The sequence below is a fragment of the Barbus barbus genome, assembly GCF_936440315.1.
Source record: "Barbus barbus genome assembly, chromosome: 43".
NCBI lineage: Eukaryota > Metazoa > Chordata > Actinopteri > Cypriniformes > Cyprinidae > Barbus > Barbus barbus.
In genome coordinates this window covers 15,953,059-15,979,993 of record NC_136721.1, presented here as the reverse complement: position 1 = coordinate 15,979,993, position 26,935 = coordinate 15,953,059, and the positions used below count along the sequence as shown (strand labels likewise).

The 26,935-nt window shown below is 40.8% G+C and overlaps 1 protein-coding gene across 1 annotated transcript in view; it reads right to left on the bottom strand.

Moving 5' to 3' along the window:
* The window catches only part of LOC306862311 (transmembrane protein 132C), a 135,125-nt gene that overhangs the window by 29,328 nt on the left and 78,862 nt on the right, over positions 1–26,935 (bottom strand). The window contains exon 3 of the mRNA XM_079405060.1: positions 19,733–19,876. Within this exon, the coding sequence (XP_079261186.1) occupies positions 19,733–19,876 (144 nt within the window). The remainder of the gene's footprint in view (positions 1–19,732; positions 19,877–26,935) is intronic.

Genomic DNA, 26,935 nt, shown 5'->3' with positions numbered 1-26,935 from the left:
TTGAAATACATCAAAATAGATTTTTTTTTATAATGTATTATAATAACAGTTCACAATATTACTGTTCTGCTGTATTTTGATGCCGAATCTGAGAATATCTCAGGAGTAGAGAGATGTCATCCTTTTTCCGTTAACAAAATAATTCCAGAAATACATTCTCCGTCAAATGAATCTTCCAACTGTCTGTGACCTCTAATCACCAGCAGTTCTAATAATTTTCATTCCAAAAAGCCCTGGATTCTCTGATTTCAATGTCATGGAAACAGAGACGGCAGGATATGTTTAATAAGCAAATCTGGGATGATCATATCAGTTTTCACACATTCTAATCTGTGACTTTACATAATAAAAGCGACCACACACTGCCCGTCTCTGCCAGATTGCACATGCTGTAAGTTAATTTGATTTGTAGATTCCTTAAAGAGACATTATCTGTAAGGAGCATAAAAGTGAACTCAAAACAAGAAAAAGCTTGTTAAAAAAAATCCTTAAAGGAATCAATTTGCTCCAAACCTATATGACTGTCTTCTTTCTGTAGACTACAAAAGAAACAGTTAGGCAGGATTTTCATGTTCTTTTGCACAATGACAGTGCAAATTACAAAAATGCATCACAAAAGTACTTTAACAGTGGTCTACACAACTTGTGCACTATATTCAAAGTCACTTGAAGTCAGGCATTAACTTTGTGTGAAGAATAGATCAAAATTAAGTCCATATTCACAGAAAATACTACTGCTGTAGATCTCTAGCTCATTTGTAGTCGGAGTGAAGTGCACAAGTCATATAAACTACTTTAAGAGTTTTTTTTTTTTGAGCATTAAAAAGTTGGTCACCATTCACTTGCATTGTATGGAAAAGAGCAACGTGAACATCCTGCTAAACTTCTGCTTTCATGTTCCACGATGTGAGGAAGAACAAATGATTCCTAGTTTCATTTTTGGGTGAATTATACCTTTAACAATTAGATATATCTTATGATGTATGGATCCATAGGTATGACTCACCCTAGGAAATACCATTTCAGCAACTACTGCAAAAACAAAAGGTCTTGTAATGCCATGAATTCTCTTTGCAACAGACATTTTGTTTTTACAATCGCACAAAAAAGGGCCAAAAAAGCCTATTTAAAGTAAGTGCCATTTTGTTGTGCTAATGTGGTTCTGGTGAATGGAAATGGGCAGCTAAAAGGCTCTGGTGTTAGAGAGGTATTCTGGGAGAAACACAGCTGACAGCTTTGTTGCACTTAAAAATAAATGCATCCGCCATGTAAACACTGGCTATCCACGACCTCACTGAATGCTCTGAAGAGCCCTGTTAGCTCAAACACTTTAATGGGTCATTGTCGGAATTCTCATTCACATCTAAGAAAACCAAACCAGCACAGGATTATCACTGCCATTATGGCTCAAATGTAGGGTTAAGATGTGTCCAGCAGAGGGCGAAGTGCAGTATCCTTTCTGACACAAGATCCAAAACTAATGCTGATTGATTAAAATCCTTTTGCTTGCAGATGGAATTTCGGAATCTCTCTGCATTTTTGCTACTGATTTTGTGGGATTATCTGCGGAATGGATTTAAAAATGGTTAAACGTTGTTAAACCAAGCGTACTGGAAGCAGATGTAGCCAAAATGTTCAAGAAACAAACATAAGGGGAGGAGAATTTAATGAATGACGGGCGTTCCAGCGGAAACTGCAGAACTTTCAGTGGAATTATGTGTGTGAGACTTAGTTTAGTGTGCATTCTACCTGTTTATAGCCTATATTAAATGAGTTTTCTGCTCTCCACAGCCCACTTCGACAATCTGATGATATGCAGCAGAGGTTATAAGGGCAGCAAATATGAAAATCAGACTTCACGAAAAAGTGAAGTCTGAATACACATTTTCAAACCACAAAAAGAGTACTTTGTGAAAACAGGAATGTAAAGTGGAACGTCTCGGCGAGAGTTTCTCTGTGAAGTCTTTGAGAGTCTCGACAGGTGCTCAAGTGCTCATCGCTAGGATGAATGGATTGTTATGTCAAAACGTAGAAAAATGCAGTGAAAGCCAGAGGAGCTATTCGTTGAGATAAGATTCACATATAACCATCAGACGGAGTGAAATCTTGCCAAAATGTATAGGTCTGACGACAAAGGGCTTGACTGCAGGAGGTGGAGAATTAATATTTAAAGTGGAATAGGTGAAATTTCAATCTTTCAAAAAGGTTCTTCGACTGAATTTCCCGAAACAGAGACTCTTCAAAGAGACGTGCGCCTCCCTCATTTTACACAACCGTGTACAGATGGTGTGAGAGAAAAGGAAAAAAGGGTAGAAAATGGAAATGGCTTTCATTGTGGAGACTCTAGGGTGGATATATTCATGCACAGTGGTGATCTGCTTAGCACTGACAACAATGATACATCAAACGAATGGAATCAATTTGACTACAAAGCCGCTGTGGTTGGCAACTCATGGCTCGGGGAAATAAAAGTCAAAGCCAGGGAAGTAATGGCAGTTGGCGCGTCAGCTTTGAGTAAAGCTGTGGTGGAATTTCATTTCACAGGTTGCGGAAGACGCAGAGTGAAAGAGCTGTGCCTTCGCCCTCCTGCTGGAGGATTTGCCAGCCGCCTCTTCCACTCGTTTCCCTCTCAAAGGCAACACTGGGCACTCAGGACCCCCAACAGTCTAAGCATGAAACTCAATCACAGTGCTGGCATGGGGGCCCTGACCTGCATCATGCTCACTAAAGAAGTTTATGGTCTAAAGACGGAGTTCAGATGGTCAGAACAAAGAAGAGGAGGATGAGAGAGAAAGGAGAGGATCATCAATGACTACAGATGAAAGTTAATATAAAGCCTGTATTGAGGGAAACAATGGTGCTTTTATAAAAGTATCAGGCTGCTATAATAAATGATTATGATAAAGAACCAGTTGCCAAGGATTACAAGCGTTGTGCTATCAAGTCTTAAAGATATTCAAGAGTTTTATTGCAAGTAATCCAAGGAGCCATCGACACCAATGTCAACTTAGAATCGTAGTGCAACTGGGAAACAAAGCCTAGATCTTTAAGAGAAATTAAATAACTATCTTAATAACATCCCTAAATGTATGACAAAATTATAGCTTTTGATGAAAACCGATCTATTAGCCACCCCCAAAACGTAACATAAAAATGAATTACAGTACAAGTGTAAAGAAGCAGTTAAATTTATTAGAAGTTGACATAAACTGCCAGTTTATGCAAAAATAATCTGTGGTAGTGGTGTTGTGGTTGTGAACAAATCCCTCAGGTGAACAGATCTTCTAAATGAACAGGACTGTGTTTTCCAAAAGCATTGTAAGCCTAAGTAGATCTTAGAATCTACCAATGGTCTCTACAGTCAACTAAGGTTTGCAATGCTTTTGGGAAGAACATCCCATATTTTTTAAGTGAACAGATCTTTTATGTGAACAAATCCTTCACGTAAACAAGGCTGTGTTTTTCAAATGATCATAAGCCTAAGCAGATCAAAAACCATTCACACCAATGGACTGTAAGATCAGCTTAGACTTGTGGTGCTTCTGGGAAATGCATCCCAGATCTTAAGTGAAAGAATGTTTAAAGTGAAAATTTTTTTTTGTCCCTTGTGAAGAACATGACTGCTTTGATTGCCTTTTCCTGAATTTGAAGACTAATTATTCCACAAGGAAACAGTATTTCAGCACTTTCTTAATTCATTAAGGTTTTTAAATTCATATTTCACCCCAGAAATTGCCAGTATTGCATGCGGTTGACTACCACCACAGCTCTAGGTATTTCTGACACTGTTCATTGTAACAGCCTTATAGCACTAAAGTGAGAGAGAGAGAGAAAATGACCAATAGCTCAATGTTTTTGTATAGGTGTATTGATGTGAAGCAAGAGCATAAAAGAGTGAGTGCACATGGGTTTGTAAATAATAGATGACAAGTAGCATAGCATTGTCTTTAAAGACCTTAAGATGTCATTCTACTTATATACTTCTGCTGTAAACTATAAAAGCAATTTTCAAACAACATCAGAGCAACAGAAAACTCTGCCAAGCAGACAAGTGCATAGGGCAGACGGTTCACACACCTTTACTTTTTAGTGTTATTCTGTAGGAAAGCTATAAGGAGGATTCACATAAAACTATACTTTCACCACAAAAAAAGTAGATGTGATGGGAACTTAAGTGTGTATGTTTCTAGAGACAGAAATTAAACAAGAATATTGTTTGGTAAGTTAAATGTGCAGTGTCAGCAAGATTTAGGAGAATCTCCAGTCAGCAACTACCGAGGAGGCTGAGAAAAAGTCTATTTGTGATATGAACCTGAAAACTTACACAACAACATTCAAAGAGACTAATGGTGTGTGCACACCAAAAGCGAAGCGAATATTTGCATCGAGTTATCACTCTAGATTACTCACGGGATGTTTTTCGTGTCACTCGTGCATATAAAACATAATGTTCTCCACCGTTTTCTATTACAACCAGACTTGTCAAACCGGCCATGTCAATAAGCTCTTCACTGATTGGCTTGAATAATTAAATTTGCTTTTGGTGTGTGAATTTTATTATTTGCACAAGTAGATTACATACAAATTCAATGCAAAGATACAAACAGACACAAATTCATGCCAGCAATATGAATGACATGAACTGGGCAAAGCGTTGGATATGAACACACGATATTCCCCTCAAATTGAACAATTTCAACTCCGAAAATTTGCATGGCATGTTGTCGCGCAAGCCAATCTGCGAAGAGCTTATTAGCATGTCCGGTAGTATCAGAATTTGTTTATCTTGTTTTTAGGGTTTTATTCACGTGAGTGATGTGAAAAACATCCCACGAGTAATTTAGAGTGAGTAACGCGATGCAAATATTTACGTTGTTTTTGGTGTAAATACACCATAGGAGATGAATTTCTGTTTGATTTTACTGTACAATACTTAGGTCCCTAAGATTATGCCTCAGATGAAAGAACAAGATGCTAACTAATGATGATTCAAAATTTAAATTCTGGCCAATATAGTAAGATTAATTAATTTGTTGTTATGGCCATTAACAGATAAATGGAAGTTGTTGAAATAAAAAAAAAAAAAAAAATACTACACTTTGTTTAATAGTATCTGCCGTTACATTGCATCATAATAGTTTTCATTTATTTGGACAAAATAGTAATATATATACATATATATATAAAACCACTAATTGAATCTTCACAACAGTATCAAAAATGAATATTCATGATTGTGTTTAAGTTTTTTAAATTACTAATGTTTTAAAGATTGACTTTAAGTGAGTATTAGACAGTGAAGATAATCTAAATTAAATCTAAAAATCATGGAAATGAGCATGCACAATTAAATATATATCAAGCAATGAACTCTCCATAAACTCTCCTAAATAAACCACCAATAACTTTTCATGTGTAAAATCCTTGAAATTATGGATGACCAGCATCTAATGCAAAACACCACTGACAAGTGACAGAAAAAAACAGCCCACCTTGACTGTCTGCGACCTGCGATCTCATGAACCTGGAGGCAGTGATGTAATATTCATTGCACTCAGCAAGTTGATTTGCTTGCTGTTGCTTCCACAGGAACGCAAGAGGTTTAAAGGAACACTCCACTTTTTTGGAAATAGGCTCATTTTATAACTCCCCAAGAGTTAAAAAGCTGAGTTTTACTGTTTTTGAATCCATTCAGCCGATCTCCGGGTCTGGCGGTAGCACTTGTAGCTTAGCTTAGCATAGATCATTGAATCTGATTAGACCATTAGCATCTCGCTCAGAAATGACCAAAGAGTTTCGATAATTTTCCTATTTAAAGATTGACTCTTCTGCAGTTACATCGTGCACTAAGACCAACGGAAAATGAAACGTTGCGATTTTCTAGGCTGATATGGCTAGGAACTATACTCTCATTCCGGCGTAATAATCAAGGAACTTTGCTGATATAGCTGGGGACTACTTTCAGGCGCTGCGTAACATCATTGCGCCTGCTGCACCCATGGTATAGTGAGAGTATAGTTCCTAGCCATATCATCTGTCTTAGTACACGATGTAACTACAGAAATGTCAAGTTTTAAATAGGAAAATTATCGAAACTCTTTGGTCATTTTTGATCTAATCCGATTCAATGATCTATGCTAAGCTAAGCTAAAAGTGCTCCCGCCAGACCCGGAGATCAACTGAATGGATTCAAAAACGGTAAAACTCAACTGTTTAACTCTTAGGGAGTTGTAAAATGAGCCTATTTCCAAAAAAGTGGAGTGTTCCTTTAAGAAGAATGTGAAGCGATGGGCTGGATGGAAGCTGAGGAAAATGGCTGGCCTTGGGTGAGACATCCAGCTGGGAACATCATTTAAATCCATTAGCTAGATATCATCAGACTTTCCCACTCACTTAGTGGCTATGTTATCACCACTGCAGACGTGAAGCGGAATGGGGAGTGCAGAGTGAAATGGATGCCCAAGATGCCGGTTCTTCACACTGAATTACCTGAACCAAACCTGGGTAGATGGGCGGCTCACAAAGCCTTCTCACCGAGCGGTATCACATGTGTCCCAGACTCAACTTTTAAGTACAAATAATCATATATGTGCAAGAGCTGGGTAAGAGAGTTCTGCTTATAAATAAAAACCTCACAGTAAAAAGGCAAGCAAGTGGTGAGACACACAAAGAAACAATGTTGAATATAACCAAGATTAATGAATGGTGGCTGAACTACCTTAAAAAAAAAACTTCTGGGGAACGGCGTCTGCTAGTGTTTACGTGCAGGTAAATTTCCTTCTCGAAAGCCTTATTGATTAATACAAAACCTGAAGCCATTCAGCACACATCTGCTGCCTCATGGGCATAGTAGCCTATATGACTGTGGAAAACACAATAACCGAAAACACGGCCATATGAGGAATCATTTTCATTATGCTACAGTAATGGATCAGAACAGTCATTATTGCCACTAATTCATGCTCTGCATAAACCAATATAATTAAGTATGCGAATATGCGATCGCATGGGATCCATGTAAGTGCTAAGCACACATGCACTAGGCATGCTAATATCGGCATACTCACGAGAGTCACAAGCTAACACTTTCGTTCCTCCGCAGCACGTTGTTTGATTTAACTTGATTAACTTCGTTGCCATATGTTTCCTATTATTTTTTCGCCATTAAGCTCCATCGCTCTCCTTCCAGTCATGAAACATGATATCATTCGCTTCATTCAGAATGTGGGATGAATCCAAATGATTTAAGTTCTGTTTTCTGACTGATGAACTTCCCATCCCTCATACGCAGCAAGAACAAGACGTCAATCCATAATTGGAAGCTCTCAAGCGTAACATACTCAGACTAATTAAAAGAACCAGAGCTAATGGCAAAACACGCCATACTGCACTCTCTCCAAACAGGTTGTCCCTGATACAAGTCATTACAAGGGCTACCCACACATACAGACACCCAGACTCCAAGTATTCTTTGCTTCATATGCAGACATTGATTTTATTACTTATGCTGGGTGTTTATGAACCCCTGGCCTGGTCACTGTTTGCAGAGTGTGTGTGTGTGTGTGTGTGTGTGTGTGTTTTTGTTTTTATATTCCGGTGGGGACTTAAACCTGAATACACACAGACTCATGGGGACTTGTGTCACGGTGGGGACCTAAATTGAGGTCCCCACGGGTAAACAAGCTTATAAATCACACAGAATGAAGTTTTTTGAAAATCTAAAAGTGCAAAAAGTCTCCTGTGAGGGCTAAGTTTAGGTGTAGGGTTGGTGTAGGGCAATAGAATATACGGTCTGTACAGTAGAAAACCATTACGCCTGGAAGTCCCCACAAGGATAGCGAAACAAGTGTGTGTGTGTGTGTGTGTGTGTGTATATATACACACACACACACACACACACACACACATATATGTGACCCTGAACCACAAAACCAGTCATAAGGGTAAATTTTTTTAGAAATTGAGATTTATACATCCCCCGAAAGCTGAATAAATAAGCTTTCCATTGATGTATGGTTTGTTACGATAGGACAATATCTGGCTGAGATACAACGATTTAAATATCTGGAATCTGAGACTGCAAAAAAATCGAAATATTGAGAAAATCGCCTTTAAAATTGTCCAAATGAAGTTCTTAGCAATGCCTATTACTAATCAAAAATTAAGTTTTGATATATTTACGGTAAGAAATTTACAAAATATCTTCATGGAACATGATCTTTACTTAATGTCCCAATGATTTTTTTGCATAAAAGAAAAATAGATAATTGTGACCCATATAATGTATTTTTGGCTATTGCTACAAATTGTCACAGAAGTGACACAGAGTGGGATGAGAGCCTGGCCGTGCTGTTACACAAATATACACAAATATACTCCAGCGATTTAAGACTGGTTTTGTGGTCCAGGATCACATATTATCTACGATATACACACAAACCTGTTTTCAACAATGACAATAAGAAATTGTTATGTGAACAGGAAATTAGCATATTAGAATGATATCTGAAGGATCATGTGACACTGAAGACTGGAATAATGGATGCTGAAAATTCAACTTAAATTACACAGGAATAAATTACATTTTAAAATATATTCAAATAGTAACAATGTTACACTATTATTACTATGTTGCGTTCAATTGCACTACGTCCAGCTGTTTTTGAATGCAAGAACATGTCCTGAAATCTCATTATAGATTTTACGTACAGGTCAAGGCGCATGTCTAATTGCATTAATCACCAAAAAAACAAATGCACTATGCTAATGCATTAAAATGTAATTCCAATAATATCTGCTGACTGGCTATGATTGTTACGTTACATAGAATTTGCTAATTAAATTGCTACATTTTCTTTTTTTCCTACATGCCAATTTGCCTTGCATTCTGAACACTTCCCAAGCAGTGGGAAGTTTCCAAATGCCATACGAGACACTTCCACCATCACTTTGTCTCGTGAGGTGTGACCTTCGTGGAATCATCAGATGTTGTGGAAGAAAATGGTGCATTCTGACCCACTGCACCAAGCACACCTTCTCACATTCAAAGCGGGACTATTTTCTATTCCCTGATTAATGTGCTCATGCAAAGTCAAATGTAATTTGAGGATGTGTCTTTTTACATATGCAGATTTCTGCAGCACAGCCACACTGCAACACCGTATTCATAAGCTCATTAGGAATGTGTACATAGAAGCAGCACGGCTTGTACAATTTAACCCAAATTGATGGATTGTTTTCCGGGTATGCTAATAGTGGCCAGAGGCATTGTTATGGAACGCAACACCCGTGCTTACGGGGCTGGAGGGTGTGTTCCTTTTTCCTCCCCTGAGAGGAAACAGACAGTCAATAGAGGATACAGGGTGAGCAACAGCACCCCCAGCATTGAGAGAAAGACATTTTAATATATTACAGTGTGCATGTTTTATTACAGGAAATGAGCTCAGGCTGGCAATGAGGAGCACACAAGGCCATGTTTATTTTAAGAGCTGCGCAGAACAGAACATTAAAAAACGTTCCCTTATTTCAGTGCAAACATCATTACTATAATAGCATACAACATCTTTTTTAAGTCACGCTTAAATCAGAATATTGCATGCGTGGAGATATTTGCATAAACGCACGCCCACGACTTGTGTCCTCCCTGTTTTAAGGGAAGAGCCCTGCTCTCATTTACACAAATCCACCAGCACTGACATTCAATCAATGACAGGGTTTATGGTACAAGGCCACAGGACAGTAAATTAGGCTTAAATCAAACAGCCCAAAGTGCAATTCAGGCCAAGTCACAACTTCTTCATCCTGCAGATGAAGGAATTTTAATGACCAGTTGGAGAAAATGTCAGTAAAAAATTTAACTGTCAGAGCAATATACTCAGAAGACATGTTTGATTGGAATGCAGCCATAATCTGAGCAACCCAAAAAAGAAAAACACACAATCTCCATATGTGTGTGAGGAGGATAGTGACAAAAAGTCACATGAGAAGAGGCTAGATAGATAGATAGATAGATAGATAGATAGATAGATAGATAGATAGACAGACAGACAGACAGATAGACAGATAGACAGATAGATAGATAGATAGATAGATAGATAGATAGATAGATAGATGGATAGATAGATAGATAGATAGATAGATAGATAGATAGATAGATAGATAGATAGATAGATAGATAGATAGATAGATAGATAGATAGATAGATAGATAGATAGATAGATAGATAGATAGATAGATAGATAGATAGAATGTTTAAAAACATTTTGACTTAACCAGGTTTTAATAAATAGCATGTTAATATAACTTCTAATATTGTAGTATTTACTGCTTGTTCATAGTCCCAAGTGTGAGGTAAATTCCATTTAATATGCCTTTAACTCTGAGAAACTCTGTGAAAGTATCTAAACACCCAATTGAAAGAACCTAAACCCAGAGATGGAACACTGCCTAGACATTTCAGAAGTTAAACACACGTCACTGGCAAAGACAAGCTTCCCTAAACATTCTTACATGCACACAAAAAACTAATTACCAATATGTATTTACATATTAATTCTCTGTAATCTGGCTTCTGCCCTTGCCTTCTGCAACCATCTTTGCGTTATTTATACCCATACCTACACACACTAATGCTGAGATGACAAGCACTCATCCTCACTAAAAAGGGGGATTTGTAAAGCATGGCAACATGCACGCAATCATTCGATGGGTTTAAAGCATCGATCACGCATTATTTAATTTGTGAGAGTGGCATATGAATCTTAAATGCCTTGCGTGGCCTTGAGCAGTTATGTAATCATAAACGAGCCATAACGGTAGCTGGGCACGCGGCTTTGGAATAAATTAAAAACAGGGGAAAATGTATTTACAGACTCTGTCATCATTAATGAAAAACAGAAAATGGCCCTCCCACCCCTTAACATAATGGCACGGTCTAAATCGCTTACTATGATTTATATTGGCTCCTCTACCCAGCCCCCATAAACCTTGATCGATACGGGGGATAACGGCTGATTTCTCTGCTGTCCTCTCCCTCTCTCCACAGAGATGTTGGCCACATCTGAAATCTAATTCCCATCCTTGTTTTGTTGTTTCTAAACCAGCTCTCTCACTCCAGAGCATCTGCCCCTCTCTAGCTTTATCGGGCAAAGAAACACCGGGGTTGGTTGCTGTTCTGCCAGCCGAGAGCCTGGAGACAGTAAAGAGGGTTGTCAGTGAGGCCGGGCTGGCCTCATGTGATAAGATGTAGTGTACAAATCCAGGGTGGCAATTTAATCCAAACCATCCTGCAGCACTTCATATCACTAACACCAACTACTGTAGAAGTGCCGCGGTCTCTGTATTCTATCATAAACACAGATACACACAGAGGCCCCACTGGGAGAGAGAAATAAGACCGTCTGTTCTTAAAGGGCATTAGACTTCAGACGTGCTCGGGGGACTTCGGGATGCAGCAATTCAATGTCAATGGTGACGATCCTTCTTCTAATAAAGAACTTTTATATCAGAGTAAAACAATAACCACACACAATATAAATTTGCAAAGTAAAGAAGAAACTAATCTAGACCATGTGTGTTTACCAGTAAGCCATGGCTCTATCCACGTTGTCATGCTCATATGGAAGATGAAGGTTTGAAACTTACTAGTGCTTTTAACCACAAAAAAAAGTGGTCAAGGATTGGCTGGTCAGTATGTTTTAACTACAAAAGCATATTTCTCCATTTACAGCCATTCAAAAACAAAAAAATGCTTGCAATAAAAATAATAGTAATAATAATATTTATATGAACTCAACCACCCAAAAGCTTGTAGTCAATAAGATAAAATTTTTATAAAGATATAAAATTTTTCAGAAAGGACAGTTCAAAAGTGACAGTAAAGTTTTTTATAATGTTACAAAAACTCTGTTTCAAATAAATACTGTTTATTGAACTTTCTATTAAATATAAGAATCCTGAAAAAATGTATCACAGTTTCTGCAAAAAATATTTTTAAAAAGAGATAATACTAAGACAATTTTTTGAGCACAAATTAACATGTTACATTGATTTCTTAAGGATTATGTGACATTGAACACTGGAGTATGGTTGCTATATTCAGCTTTACCATCACAAGAATAAATTACATTTTAAAATATATAAACATTTTATATTTAAAAATTAAAATTTTTAATTTTAAAGTTTCACAATATTAGTGTTTTTACTGATTTTCTGATCAAATAAATGCACCATTGGTAAGCATAACAGACTCCTTTCAAAAAATAAAAAAATTTATATATAATAACATAATATAATATGAAATAGTGTAGTTGGAAAAGGGAGTTTTACAGTGTTTTCATAGTAGCTCCATGACCTATATAACTCATAGATCAATAAAAATGTGATTCAGCATGATGTGACCTCTTTAAAACGTCTCATATATTAGATAACACGGATAAAATCTGTACTGAGAAATGTTCAGAGCTGTCTCTAAGCGCTAGAAGTTTCCCTGAAGACTAAAACTGTCAAGAATCCAGAAAAACACATGTCTGTGTCACCAGGGATGTCAAACTGCACAACAGAGACATGCTGTTAATTAACAAAAAATACACTAAACATTTTTTATCCTGTATCAAAGACAAGCATGATATTGTACGGGTATCCGACCGTAGTAGTGGAGATTTTGATTCATTCTGGTGTCTCAAATCATTTTAATCATTTCATTAAACCGATTCACTCAGTAACATTACATCTAAACTAAACAGTCTTCTGACTAAATCCTTTAAACAGTTTTGCTTGAATAGCTTTCTGCAGGTGTTATAAACCAACTTGACTTCAAAAGTATGTGCAAAAGAATGATTTGCTGACCTAAAAGATTCATTCTAAAGCACAGATTAGTTTCCGACCAAAATGCAGCTATATCAGAAACAATTTATACTTGTCCTCGTTGCCCTTTATGTGCCTGGGGTTTCTGACAGCGCAATGAGAGAGTTTGTTACAAGCAGATACTAACAGAGCTCAATAGTGCACTGACCTGTGGGGTGATGCTTCTGACAAAGAGCCAGCAACATAAGAGACTGTGTTTGTGCACGCATGAGGAGAGAGGAACTTCACTAGTGTCCTTGGCACATTAATGAGGTAGAAAGACAGAGGGTGAGAGGCGAGGTCACATCAGGGTCAACTCTGGATCAGCAGCCCGATTAAGTGGTCCAGACACGCCGCTTTAATGAAATCAACCAGAGAAGAGGCCAGCAGCAACCAGAGGAGCTGCTTTCGAAATCACCGCATAGCCTTATATTTATTCAGAAACTGTTTAGTGTGATTGGCTTTGTATGAAGAAGCCTGATTCTTTCATTAAAATACCCTTGCCTTGTGAATGGCTGATGGGTGCGTGTTTGTTCCTGCATACGTTTTTCTTTCACTGTACCTCATCACGAATTCATTGAGTTCGAGATTTCTTATCTAAACAGAGGCAGGCATCTGACAGATGGATGCTGACAAGCATGTTTCGAATTTAAATCCAACACCTCGGGGGAAAGGGTGTAGTTTGCATTCAAGCCAAACTATGTCTGATGTCTTTAAGGATGTTGAACATCTTCCCTGTGAGTGAAGTGCATGGGCAATCAATTGCATTTGGCTTCAGCATGGAAGAAAGAATAAAAAAAGGAGAAGAACAACAACAAAAACAAGGAGAAGAAGAAGGGACAGCAACTTTACTCAAAGTGTCAAGGTTTGGGTAGTTAGCATAGTTTAACTATAACTTTTGCTGGCTGCAAAAAAGAATCTTTATCCACTGATGGCCATTAAATATTTACAGTGTATTCTGATGGAATAAATCAAATAATAATATCAATCATACATAATTATAGATGTCTTAATCATAGTTTTTTTTTTTTTTATGAAAAAAAAATCTTTAAAATGAGTCAGTGTTAAATCATGTTGTGTTAATTAATATTTTATTTTGATGATTTTAGACCAAGAAATTAAATTTTAAATCATTAGGAAGTGCCAAATTAAACCAAATATTCATCTGTATTAAATATTAATTTAAAAGTATAAATATTTAACATGAAGTTCTTTATGCTTAAATAGTTCATTGTCTGTGTTTTAATGTGTTGTCACGGAAAGATTATGACTTACACATTAATATATGGATATATGGTTAATATATATCAAAAAGTGACAGTAAAGATATTTGTAATATTGCAAAATATTTATATTTCAAATAAATGCTTTTTTCCTGAGCTTTCTATTCATTAAAGATTCCTGAAAAAAAACTGCATGACAGTTTCCACAAAAATATTAAGCAGCACAGCTGATAATAATAAGAAAGCTTTGCCATCACAGAAATAAATTATGTTTTAAAATATATTCAAATAGAGATGTTGTAAACTGTAATAATAATTCCAAATATTACCGTTTACTGTTTATTTTCAAATAAATGTAGCTTTGGTGAGAATAAGAGAGAAACATTTCATGAACATAAAAAAATCTTCCCGACCCCATGCTTATATATGAATAATCTCATATTTATCTCAGAGGCAGCCAAGTAACTGTCGCTGAGATTAATAGGACTGCTAACGTATAGCTTTCTTTCACAGCCTTTATAAAAAACAAAGGAGAAATCATTAAAAGTTGTGCAGGAACAGACATTAAAACAGGCCTGACCTGTCAACCATGCTTTGATGAGAGCGTAGTGCTTCCGACAAGGAAAGAAAGAGAGAGTGAGAGCGGGGAGCGTCAGTCTGTTCACCTGAGACTCCACCTCTTCATCGATCCAGCGGCAGGCTGAGAGAAGAAAGGACAAACTCAAAACAAAAGACAAGATGGCTCAATCTAATCCCCGCTGTGGCGCTCCAATGAAAAGAATAAATAAGTTAATGAAAGAGTATCGTGTTCGTTTTTATGCTGGGAATCATCCCTGGCTCTCCGCGCCACTGACGGTATGGGGGAGTATAGCCTGCTCCATTGAGCAGAGTCCCAACCCCTGGATTAGACGGCTTGCTGTGTCGCTTCAAGCACCTCAGTAAGTGGAGTTCCCACTGCTAAATCAATACCAGCACAAAACAGCGAGCAACACGGCCAGACACGGCACTCAAGGCCCAATTACAGCCTCTTTACCCATGGAAACAGGAGTCAGCGAACTGAACTTCTGTACCAAAAACTGAATACTTTGGCTTACAAAATTCGACACGTAGGGTGAGTAGAGCTTGTTACTTTCTGGATAGGGCAGGGCTGCGGATTCTGCATGAGGAATTCATTGGAAACACATCTGCTCCTTCCAGGAGTAACTGATCCTCTCATTTCACACACCGTTTGAGAGGAATATGAAAAAGAAAAATTTCCTCCTCAGTCAAGCTGAGTGGAGAGACAGAAGATGTGCAAGTAGAAAGAAAGAGAACAAAAAATAAACTGGTTAAACGAGCTGGTTTACTGGACCTGGTGTTAAACTAGCCTAACCAAAATTTCTCTAAAACCTGCAAATCTGATCATACTAATGAGGTCGAGAGACCAGCAAACCAATTCAGGTTAGCTTAAGCTTTTTTTATTTGTTGTTTCAATCATTTCAATAGGGGTTTCAAATCTATCTTATCTATAGGTTGATTTAAAAATTACTGATACACACTGGGGTCTCTGGCACCCCAAACATAAAAGCATGCAAATCATCAGCAGAACATTAAGGTTAAAGGAAGCAAGAAGACAGCAAATGCAGACATAACAGCTCAGATCTGTAGCTTCTCTGCTTTGATTTGACAATGTACACATTCAAACACTGCAGTGCTGCTTTGCCTGACAGAGACATCTTGAGGACTTGTAATATTCCCAGAAAAATAAACTGACATCATTTCTTTCTTCTGCTTTCTTCTTAATCATTTTCAGCTTCAGACGACTATCAACTTCACATCTTTATCTGAGACACACTCCAGTATAATTGCTCTCAACTGAGTCATCAGAGGTTTTGGTTTGTCATGCCTGGCACTGCAAGTGTTCAAATGCAAAATGGCTAATTCTACCATTTATCCTGTAGTACTTTAATTAAGCAGCCCAAAATACTGGTTTACCACTGCTTCAATTATCACCTACACAGTGACTGATTGCAAATTCTTACAAATGGACTAAATCATAACAAGAACTTTGAATTCTAATTAAACTGTAGAACAGTAGTCATTTTAAACTCCTGTTCTGAAAAAAAAATTGTCAAAGAGTGTCAAACCAAAACTAATATGGATATTTCTCATTTGTAAGTCAATAATGCCTGCTAAACTAATAAATGTAAAACACTTTTAATATATTTAAAATTTGAATATATTTATATACTGTTCCAAACCATAGAAGTGAGCTGCCAAGACATTTTGTAGTCCCTATAAAATGACAGTGTCCTGTCCTTTGTTGACATATTTCAAACATTGAACAGCTCTTGAAATCATCCCAATTTGACTCAATATCACCCAAATGGAATATCGTACCCAAAGTATAATAATAAGCAGGTTTCTGCTTTTAGCTGGTCTTCCAGCCTGGTCATAGCTGGTTTAGCAGGCTGGATTTTAAAGTAAAAAAAAGTAAAGTAAAGTAAAGTCGTGACGTATTGTCAAGTATGGTGACCCATACTCGAAATTGGTGCTCTGCGTTTAACCCATCCAAGTGCACACACACAGCAGTGAGTAGTGAACAAATGCACACACACACCGTGAACACACACCCGGAGCAGTGGGCAGCCATGCTGCGGCGCCTGGGGAGCAATTGGGGGTTCGGTGCCTTGCTCAAGGGCACCTCAGTCGTTGTATTGAGGGTGGAGAGAGCGCTGTACATTCACTCCCCCCACCTACAATCCCTGCCGGCCGGGGACTCGAACCCGCAACCTTTCGATTACGAGTCCGACTCTCTAACCATTAGGCCACGACTTCCCCTAAAACTTCCCCTAAAGGGGCATTGACCACAAAATTAGCTGAACACCAACTTGTCCTGGGAGATTGACTGGCCAAAATCAGCTATGTCCAGCTTAAACCAGCTAAAACCAGCCAACCAGCAAAGGCTGGAGTTAGTTTTCACATTATTAGCTTAGCAAAATGCTAATGTAAACACTGTAATCATTTGAAAGTCTTGTTTCTTGTGTGCTTCATGCAAACATTGACTGTGTTTTACTGTGTTCCTGGCTATGGACAGCATTTTAAATTAGTCATATATATATAGGTTAAATTTAATTAAGAAAGATGACTAAAGGTAGCTGCCTATGTAGGTGGTAGACAACAAGGCAGCTAACTTGGTTTTGGAACAGAGCTACTTTCTTCGCAACTTTGTAGAGGAAACATTATTTCAGGCACACATTATTATGCAGAAATAAAAAAAAAAATCAACCTTTGTCAGAGTGAAAAAGGTACAATGTGTAAGGACTCATTAGTGATGTAGTGGAGAGCACGAAAAATCAAAGAGGATGTATAAGTCATTACCAATCTGCCCCTTATGGACTGGAGCTAGTACCTTTCTCACCATCATCTCCTGATCTCTAAAATAAAAGAACAGATGAGAAACATTGGGAAAGCAATCTCACCTCCCATACTCTCAGTAAGCCAATAACTTTTGTAAGGGTTTCAAACCCAGGGAGAATAACTTTACCTTGAAGCTCTTAAGTAAAGATGCCGGGTTAAAGGAATATTCTGACTGTTTTTCTACCGAGAAGCAAGTTTTATTTCAATTTTGGTGGATATTTTTTCAGATTTCCAGCGGTCAAAGGGATTTTGGTAAGTGCTTTTGAAGCAGTTGTAAACTACAGCTCCCTTGTGCATGAATCATAAAACTTTAAAAGCCCCTGTAAACCCAAAATGTAATTTTTTCAGTTGCCTGGGACAAAAATTACAATTAGGTAAAGCATGTCAGAGTAACAAGAATGTCTTCTTGAAACACCCACACATTAGGTGGAATAGGAATTTCAATGAGCGAGCATAATCAAATAACTGTACATTATTGGAATATGATTTATACAAAACTCTACAGGCGAGGAAAGAAAATTCTGTTAATGTTTATCATTTTTCTCTTTAGGCTGAAAATGAGTGCATGAAAGCTCAGGGCTCTGTCGATACCGCTTACCACCCCACACTGTGTGGCCATTATATGAACTGACACATTTGAAAGAAATGTATTTGCAGTCTGATGGGAAAAAAGCAAAGCGAGATGATTCAGACTTTGATTGTTTTATATCCCTGTCGCATTTGGGCACTGAAAACAGAGTTTCTTTTTTTAATCTGGGGTTGGAATGGGGTGTGTTTGTGAGATTCATTTGCATATGCAAATGGCACAAAAGAGAGGTGTTGAAAGAGGTGAGGGACCTATAAGGGAGAGAGCACAGCTGTCAGTCAATGGCTTTCTAATCTCTCAGAGTGGAGAAATGCAGAGTGAATATAATATAATAATTTTCAGTCAGAAATGTAATCTAACACCATGTTCGAAAGGAAAAAAAAACAGGTTGAAAATCTGAACCAAGAATATGACTATAAACCATAGACTGCATAACAGAAACAGCTATTCCATTATATATTCATTTATTTTTATATCACTATTTTCTATCTCAGTTAAATAGAAGGGAAGGGACTAAACCTAAAGGGTCAGTTCACCCAAAAATCATAATTTACTGTCATTCATATATTTAATGAAACCTGAGACATTTCTGTCCATCCATTGAAAGTCCATTACACCAAAACTTGCATAAAGTAATACAAATCTATATGAATTGATGGGCTTAATTCAAATCTTCTGAAGAGATGTGATAACTTTATATGATGAACAGATTTAATTTAGGCTTTTATTCTCAACATTAATAAACATTGATCAACACGCATGCATAGAGTACATTAAATATGGTCAATAGAAGCAGAATTGTACTTGCTTGACACACACAAAAAACACCCCAATGGTTTTCGTGTGTCAAAGATGCACTTTTGAGCTTCCGTTTACCATATTTGATGTGCTGTGTGTGTGTTAATCAATGTTAATCTGTTCATCGCAATGTGTTGCTTACAAAGATCCTGTGGGTTTGGAACAACATGAGAGTGAGTAATTGATGACAGAATTTTCATTTGTGGGTGAGCTATCTCTTTAAGCAGATATATTTACACCAAATACAACTGATGAAACACCCTAATTTATATAACAAAGTCAAAGGTGTAGTACCATTTCAGTACCAATAAATGACCCCAAATTATCACATTAATACAAATGACAAAAAAATACAACAAGAAGTAACTACAAATCTACTAGTAGCCTAAAGTAGCTAGCTTGTTACAGGAAAAGTGGCATGTTTGAAACCATTTGAAGTACTGCAGCACTTCTGAGAAATGTAGTGAAGTAACTTCCTAGCACTTTATAACATGATGCAGTACTCTGAAAAAAGTACCAGAGGGCCTGTATATGAAACGAGCAGAAGAGTTTAGAAGAATAGTCATTAGGCAGAGATGCTTATATTTGAGGGCTAAAGGCCAAAGGGCTGTATGGTGCAGGTCACTGTATATGTGCATGTGTTTGGATCTTTGTTGGCTGAAACTTTACAAAGAGAACAGAATTGTGAGCAAGTGAGGAAAAAACGTTTTGGTTTGCAGTGTTTTTGCCTTAAGCTTCGATCTTAAACTTTGAACTTCTGGGTCATTCAAGTAACCAGCAGCCTTCTGATGAAAACACCTTTGATACCAGTAGACTCTAGAGTCAGAATTCCCCTTTGTTAACAAAAGCATTAATAGAACGGACAGATTGAACAGCTACTGACCTTTTTCCGAAGTTGGCTTCCTTCCTGCGACAATGTAAAGTGACCACTCTGTGTCCCTCGCTCCTGACGTCTTGACTAACTGTCCACTGTACCGGGTTGCTGGCCCTCGCTCCCAAAAATGCCACACCATCCTTCAACTTGACCCTGTTGGAAACAAATGATCATACAGTACGTTGTGTATTTTTTTTTTTTAATTAAAGAAATCATCATAATACTTTTATTTAAAAATAAACAACAGATTTGCGTTCGCATTTTCCAAGATACTCTTCATGGATACTGAATGATTAACAAAAAGTGTTTCTTGTTCTTGAACAGATTGCAGTTGTTTGCCTCATGCATTACACAGACAACGAGAGACTAACCAACAGCTCATGTAATACATTGTAGGGTATGAATGTTCTTGTATAATCTCTAAATCAGTTAAAAAATTATTTTGAGGTCATTGTGTTCTGCTTTCTTCACATATAATCATAACTCGGCGTGTTACAAAAGATCTCTGTTTGGAATATCTTTTAAAGTCTATTAAATTGATTAACACTGACACAATAGCTACTTTAAAGGGACAGATCACTCCCCCCCCCCCCCCCCCTCTTAACTCTCATGGAACACAAAAGGTGAAATTTTGAGTAATTTACTTGTCGCCTGCAGTTACAATGAATGGAGACTGCAGATTTCAAAATTCTAAAGGGACATAAAAGTATAATACATAAGTATTATAATCAAAGTCCATACAAATTGGGAGCTATATTCAAAATCTTCTGAAGTAATTTGATAGCTTTTTTTGACAAAAGATTGAAATTTAATGTGAGATTCATGTAATAATCCTAAGTAAACTCTTTGTGACTTGCACCAAGCAACCCCAGTTATCATTTATTATGTTAAAGAGACTGGTCAGGATATTGTTTTTAAATCTTTTTTTGTGTGATCCATGAAAGAAAAAATAATGAAATGACATGACATGAGAGTGAGTAAAAACATATTTAGGTGAAATACCCCTATTATTTACAGTGGTAATGAAATGGCACAATGTATTCTTCCTTGTGCAGGCCCCACATTGTTCTAAACATCCAGTACCTGCATTCAGCCAATCAAAGACAGGATACTGAAGACAGGCTGCAGTGCAAGTCAAATGCAGAAAATAATGGAATTGATGTTATCGCTAAGACCCAGACCAAATGCAATTAGAAACAGTCCTGACGATTGCTTTTTTTTCCTTTTCGTATCTAGTTTTTCTTTGGAGTTTTTTCCTCCACATTCGCATCTAGAATAAACTAACTAATGGTACATAAATCCAAGTGTAGCAATAATATACTAACCCAAACACAATTCAGGACCGCATACCATGTGCTATAAAAGCTCCACTGGTGGCAACAAAATTGCCTGCATAGAAAAATGCCAAGAATGCACTTGGAGGATAGTTTGCATAAACAACATGAGGGAAAAAAAACTAAAATTCCCACAGGAAAAAAAAAAAATAAAATAAACGTCTTAGGTTACTTGTGTAACCCTAGTTCCTCGAGGGAACGAGACGCTGCGTCAACGACGCTTTGGGGAACGCCAATAGCGTAACCGGCTCTGAATACCAATCAAATCTGTCCAGAAATGGGAAGGGATGTCACGGGCGAGGTGACGTAATGACCAGCTGGTACAAAAGCACGTGCGGTGAAACCGGCATCAGCTTATAGAATGAAGCAAGCGCTGGCAGGGATGCCGGAAGTGTGGCTCCGTGACGCAGCGTCTCGTTCCCTCGAGGAACTAGGGTTACACAAGTAACCTAAGACGTTCCTCTTCAGGAACTCGAGCTGCGTCAACGACGCTTTGGGGAACGAGATACCAACGGCTCCAGACTTCCGCACCCCTGCCCTGTGTGTCCAAAAGAGGCGCACAGCTAGGGCAAGAGAACGGAAGAGACTGGAGTGGCTCACATGTCCAGGCCAAGGATCTGACTAAGGTCAGAGGCGTGGACCAACCCGCAGCGTTGCAGATGTCCTGAATAGGAACAACTGCGAGAAAGGCCTTGGAGGCCGCCACACTCCTAGTGGAATGAGCCCTGACTCCCATCGGCGAGGGGAGGTCAGAAGACTCATAAGCCATGTGAATGGCATCCACAATCCACCGACTGAGGGTCTGCTTGGAAGCAGGCAGACCCCTCTTAGAAGGACCGTAGCACACTAGCAACTGGTCCGTCCTTCTCCACATGGCAGCTCTGTGGACGTGCTCGCACCTGGTCAGGCTCCCGAAAGGGAGGAGGACTAAGCCTCAGTGCACCACGGAGGAAACATGTAACTAGGGGTTGTGCGCCCACTGTCAATCCAGCAAGAGGGGTGTGGTAAGCAGAAATTGCCGCCACATAGACCTTCAAGGTGGAGTGGGCTAACCCTGCGGAGAGTCGAGCCTGCAGGAACTCCAGCACTGTACCTACTGGGCAGTTAACTGGGTCGAGCTGGCGATCTCCGCACCATGAAGTGAAGAGTCTCCACTTCAGGGCATACAGTTTCCTCGTAGAGGGAGCTCTGGATTGGAGAATGGTCTCAACAACCTCGGTTGAGAGACCAGAGGCTATCAGCTGTGCCCCCTCAGGGGCCACACCCACAGCTTCTATAACTCCAGGCAGGGGTGCACAAGGGTGCCTCCTGCCTGTGAGAGGAGATCCCTCCTGACTGGAATCTCCCAGGGAGAGCCGTCAAGGAGGAAAATCAGGTCCGAGAACCATACTCGGCCCGGCCAGAACGGGGCTACCAATAGGTGCCGGTGTCCGTCCCGGCGCACTCTCTCCAGAACTCCGGGGAGCAGAGCAATCGGGGGAAAGGCATAAAGACGAAGCCTCGGCCACGTCTGTACCACAGCATCCAGCCCCTCGGAGCTGGATGACGTAGAGAGTACCAGAGGGGACATTGCGCTGCCCGAGTAGCGAAGAGGTCCACCTGGGCCTGGCCAAACACTCTCTAGATCTGCTTCCCCACCTCGGTGTGAAGCATTCCCGGATAACAGCCCCTGCCTCGACAGGGTGTCGGCTCCCCATGAGGTACTAACTCAGATGCTCAGAAGGGAGCGGCATGCTCAAGGTGACCCTCTAAGTTGAGGGGAGCAATGCTAGCTCTACCAAGGCAGATCTCTGGAGAGCGGAGCACTTAACTCTCTGCATGAGAGGGAGCTCAAGACACTCAGAAGGGAGCGGCATGCTCAAAGGTGACCCTCAAAGTTGAGGGGAGCAATGCCAGCTCGACCAACCAGGAGAGCTAGGCCTCATAGCCCACACAAGGATCTGGTGTGCCAGCCTGTACAGGGGGCGCGAACCGCAGACCTCCTTGGTGGTTGCTATAAGAGACCACCGATGTGTTGTCGCTTGCGAACTAACACATGGCAACCTCTTAGGTCTAGGAGAAGTACTGAAATACGGCCAGCATCTCGAGCCTGTTGATGTGCCAGGCGAGATGATGACCCCTCCACCGACCGTGGGCAGGGTGGCCACTCATGACCGCTCCCCAACCGGTGAGGGATGCGTCCGTCGCTAGCATACGCGGCGACAAGGAGCTTCCAACACCAGGCCCTGGGACAAGAACCAAGGTTGTCTCCACATGTCCAAGGCACGTAGGCACCGCCGCGTGACCTTGATCATGCGAAGCGGGTTTCCCCTCGGGGAGAACCCCTTGGTCTTGAGTCACCACTGTAGGGGTCTCATGTACAGCAGGCCAAAAGGTATCCCGTTGGACGCAGCTGCCACCAGACCCAGCAGTATCTAAACCGCTTGACAGTGAGTGACTGGCCTTCTTTCACCCTCCTGACTTTCGTGAGGATTGACTCGATCCGAGCAGGAGACATACGTGCCTGCACCGTGGTCAAATCCCCACCACCCCCAGATAAGTGGTTCTCTGTAATGGAGAACGCACACTTTCCTTGGGGTTCAGTCTTAACCCCAACACTTTTAAGTGAGCGAGAACAACACCTCAATGTTGAGCCGCCCTCCGCTCTGATAGAGCAAGAATCAACCAAAGGCCGATGTAATTGAGTATGCGGGCGCCCCGTAGCTAACGTGGCGCCCACACACTCGTAAAAGTGTGGGGTGAGAGTGCTAGGCCGAAGGGAAGTACCCGATATTGGTAAGCTTTTGCCCCCAAAAGCAAACCTCAGGAACTTCCTGTGAGTGGGAAGGACGGAGACATGGAAGTATGCGTCTTTTAGATCTACGTGTCAAACCAGTCCTCGGACTTGATCTGAGATACTTACCTGCTATCAGACCAGTCCTCGGACTTGATCTGAGTACTTACCTGAGCATCTTGAACTTCAGTCTTGCAGACTGAGCGGTTCAATTGATGCAGATCTAAAAAAGGGACGCAAACCTCCATCCTCCTTGGAACTATGAAGTACCGGCTGTAGTACCCGGACTCTCTTCGGAAGGAAGACCCACCTCGATGGTATCTTTCCTTAAGAGTATCTACCTCTTGTTCCATTACCAGAGCCTGCTCGGGGCCCACAACGTGGAATTCACCCCATTGAATTGAGGCGGACGAGAATCAAACTGGATTCTGTAGCCTCTCTCTACAGTGCGCAGGACCCATCGAGACACATTTGGCAGTAGTATCCACGCTGCAAAATAGTCTACTAAGGGAACCAGTCTCTCGAGACTGGCCTCTGGTGTAACCCGGAGCGGCTAGTTCGGTGCCCTGAAGCGGAACCCCGGCAGGGAACGGCCGAACTAGCTGCTCCAGAGACCCCCGAAGGGGTGGCGAGCATCTCAGCTCCGCTACGATACCGGGCGGAAGAGACTGAGATATGTGCTCGCTGGAGACCGCTGCGCCCTGAAGCACCATAGGTGGCAGGGTTGGCAGAACGATCTCCTGAGGGCGCTGGGGGGAGTGACGATCGCCGTGCGATCGTCGCTCTACCGCAGCGGGGGCTACCCTCATAAGCCCTGATCCCACTCACATCAGGGCTTCTTGGCCGAAGACGTCTTCGCCTGCTTGGCTGGGAGGTCTTTGACCGCGCACCCTTCTTACCGCCCCAATCCGCTCCTGCGGGGGCACGCTTGCCTATACGAGGAGCCAGCACGCGGCAGGGGCTGCTCTCGCCCAGCAGCCCCATGAGCTAGAGAGCGGCGAGGGAGAAACCGCTGGAACTCCGCCACCTGCCTCCTGAACCAAAAAAGGCCAGGCGGCAAAGTGGGGCGTCCAGAAGGAAGGCCCTGTCACGATTGCTTACCATAAATCCGACAGGGTCCACCAAAGATGCCTCTCCGCCGCCACCAGGGCTGCCATAGATCGCCTTGACGGTCTCCCTGGCGGCGCGGAGAGACAAATCAACGGTTTTGCGGAGCACACAGATGTGCTCCGCATTAATCCCCCGCCCTCATCCAACTCCTTGAGCAGGTCAGCCTGGCATGCCACCATGATGTGCAAACATAAGCCAGACCGACCTGCTGACGCGTACCCTTTGCCTTCAGAGACGACGCAGCGTCAGGGGACAGATAGCTCGCAAGCGTCTGTTCCACCCGCGGCATCGCTCTGTAACCGCGCTCACTCGTCCCCATGACACTACCGAAATAACAGAATGAGGGGACGAAGAGGCGGGCCGAAATATTTTCCCTACAACCTCGACACCTCAGTGTGGAGGTCGGGGAAAAAAAGGGCAGGCTCAGATGTGGAGGTGAGTCTGAAACCGCAGAGAACGCAGTATAACCCTCTCTGCGGTTCGACAAAACACTCCACAGGCTCCTCATATGGGACGACAGAGTGGGTGCAACATGCTCGACGCCTCCCATGTCAACCTCCTCGGAGGAAGACGCGAGAAGCGCCGATGCTGCTGCCCGAGGGGAAGAAACCGCCACGCGTGCTTCCGGACTCGGGGAGCGGTCGCGGGATCCGGCAGGTGCGGATGGAGAAAGAGCTCGCTCGTCTCCGATCCCTCTGCCAGATCCCGTTGCGAACCCCACGAACGCCGTCTCCGCTCCGCCTTAGCGGAAGCGGGTCAGTGCCGCGGGGAACGCTAGTGAAAGAGCCCTCTCCGGAGAAAAGAGCCTTTCGGGAGCGAAGCACACGCAGAGGAAAACCCTCGCAGTGCGGACAATCAGCCCCCTCGAGGGCTGCCTCCGCATGCCTCGCTCCCAAGCAAAGCACACACAGACTGTGTGTATCCTCCGTACACAAACAGCGTTTTGCACGGAGGAACACACAGCCCGTATTGCGCCTCACTCCTCTCCCCACTTCGCTTTGACATGTTTTACAAACAGACAGACAACGGTAAATAGGACTCACCAGTCACAGAGCGCTTCGCTGAATGACAAAAAGCTGATGCCGGTTTCACCGCACGTGCTTTTGTACCAGCTGGTCATTACGTCACCTCGCCCGTGACATCCCTTCCCATTTCTGGACAGATTTGATTGGTATTCAGAGCCGGTTACGCTATTGGCGTTCCCCAAAGCGTCGTTGACGCAGCTCGAGTTCCTGAAGAGGAACCACTGACATTCTTGCTTTTCTCATTCCTTTTAAAGCACACTTTAAAGTAAGCTTGCAGTCATGTCGTTCTTTTTTTTATAAATGTGACTCATGTTTTTTTTAAATCTACCAATCAAGGATATCACACATATTTTAAATAATAATAAAAAAAAAATTGATGCCTTTAGCTTGATATATAAAGGTCACTCTGTGCCTCAACTAACAGTGACTACTTTTAGAAATACACCACTTCTGAAACATTTAGTTTGTAGTCTGCTTGTAGTGTTGAATACTGCATAGAACGGAATGCTACCTTGAATACATTATGTACTAGTGCGAGAGTCTCAAGCACGTGTACCTTCAATATTCTCAGTAGCTTTTCATATATTGCAGCTACTAACATATTTTTTGTAACATAACATTTATAAACTCCCTGGTGACCCTGGATCATTCAGGTTGCTTATACTGTGAAGCAGTTTTATCACTGTGGGTTTATTCTGAACATCATGTGGTGTTTAGGTCATATCTACTTGCTTACAGCTGCTACAAACTCTTAAATACAGAAACACACATATGCATTTCTAAAAGCAATGTTATTAATTATTATTTTTTTTAATTCAAAAGAGATATGTCTTGGGTCGAAGGATAAAAGACTTGCTTCGCTTTGGTTGGAATACATTAAAATTCACTATGAATTGCACATTACTGTTAAAACAGCTAATCAGATTTTTGATAGAAGAATTGATAGTAATCCAGCCTCACATATAAGAGA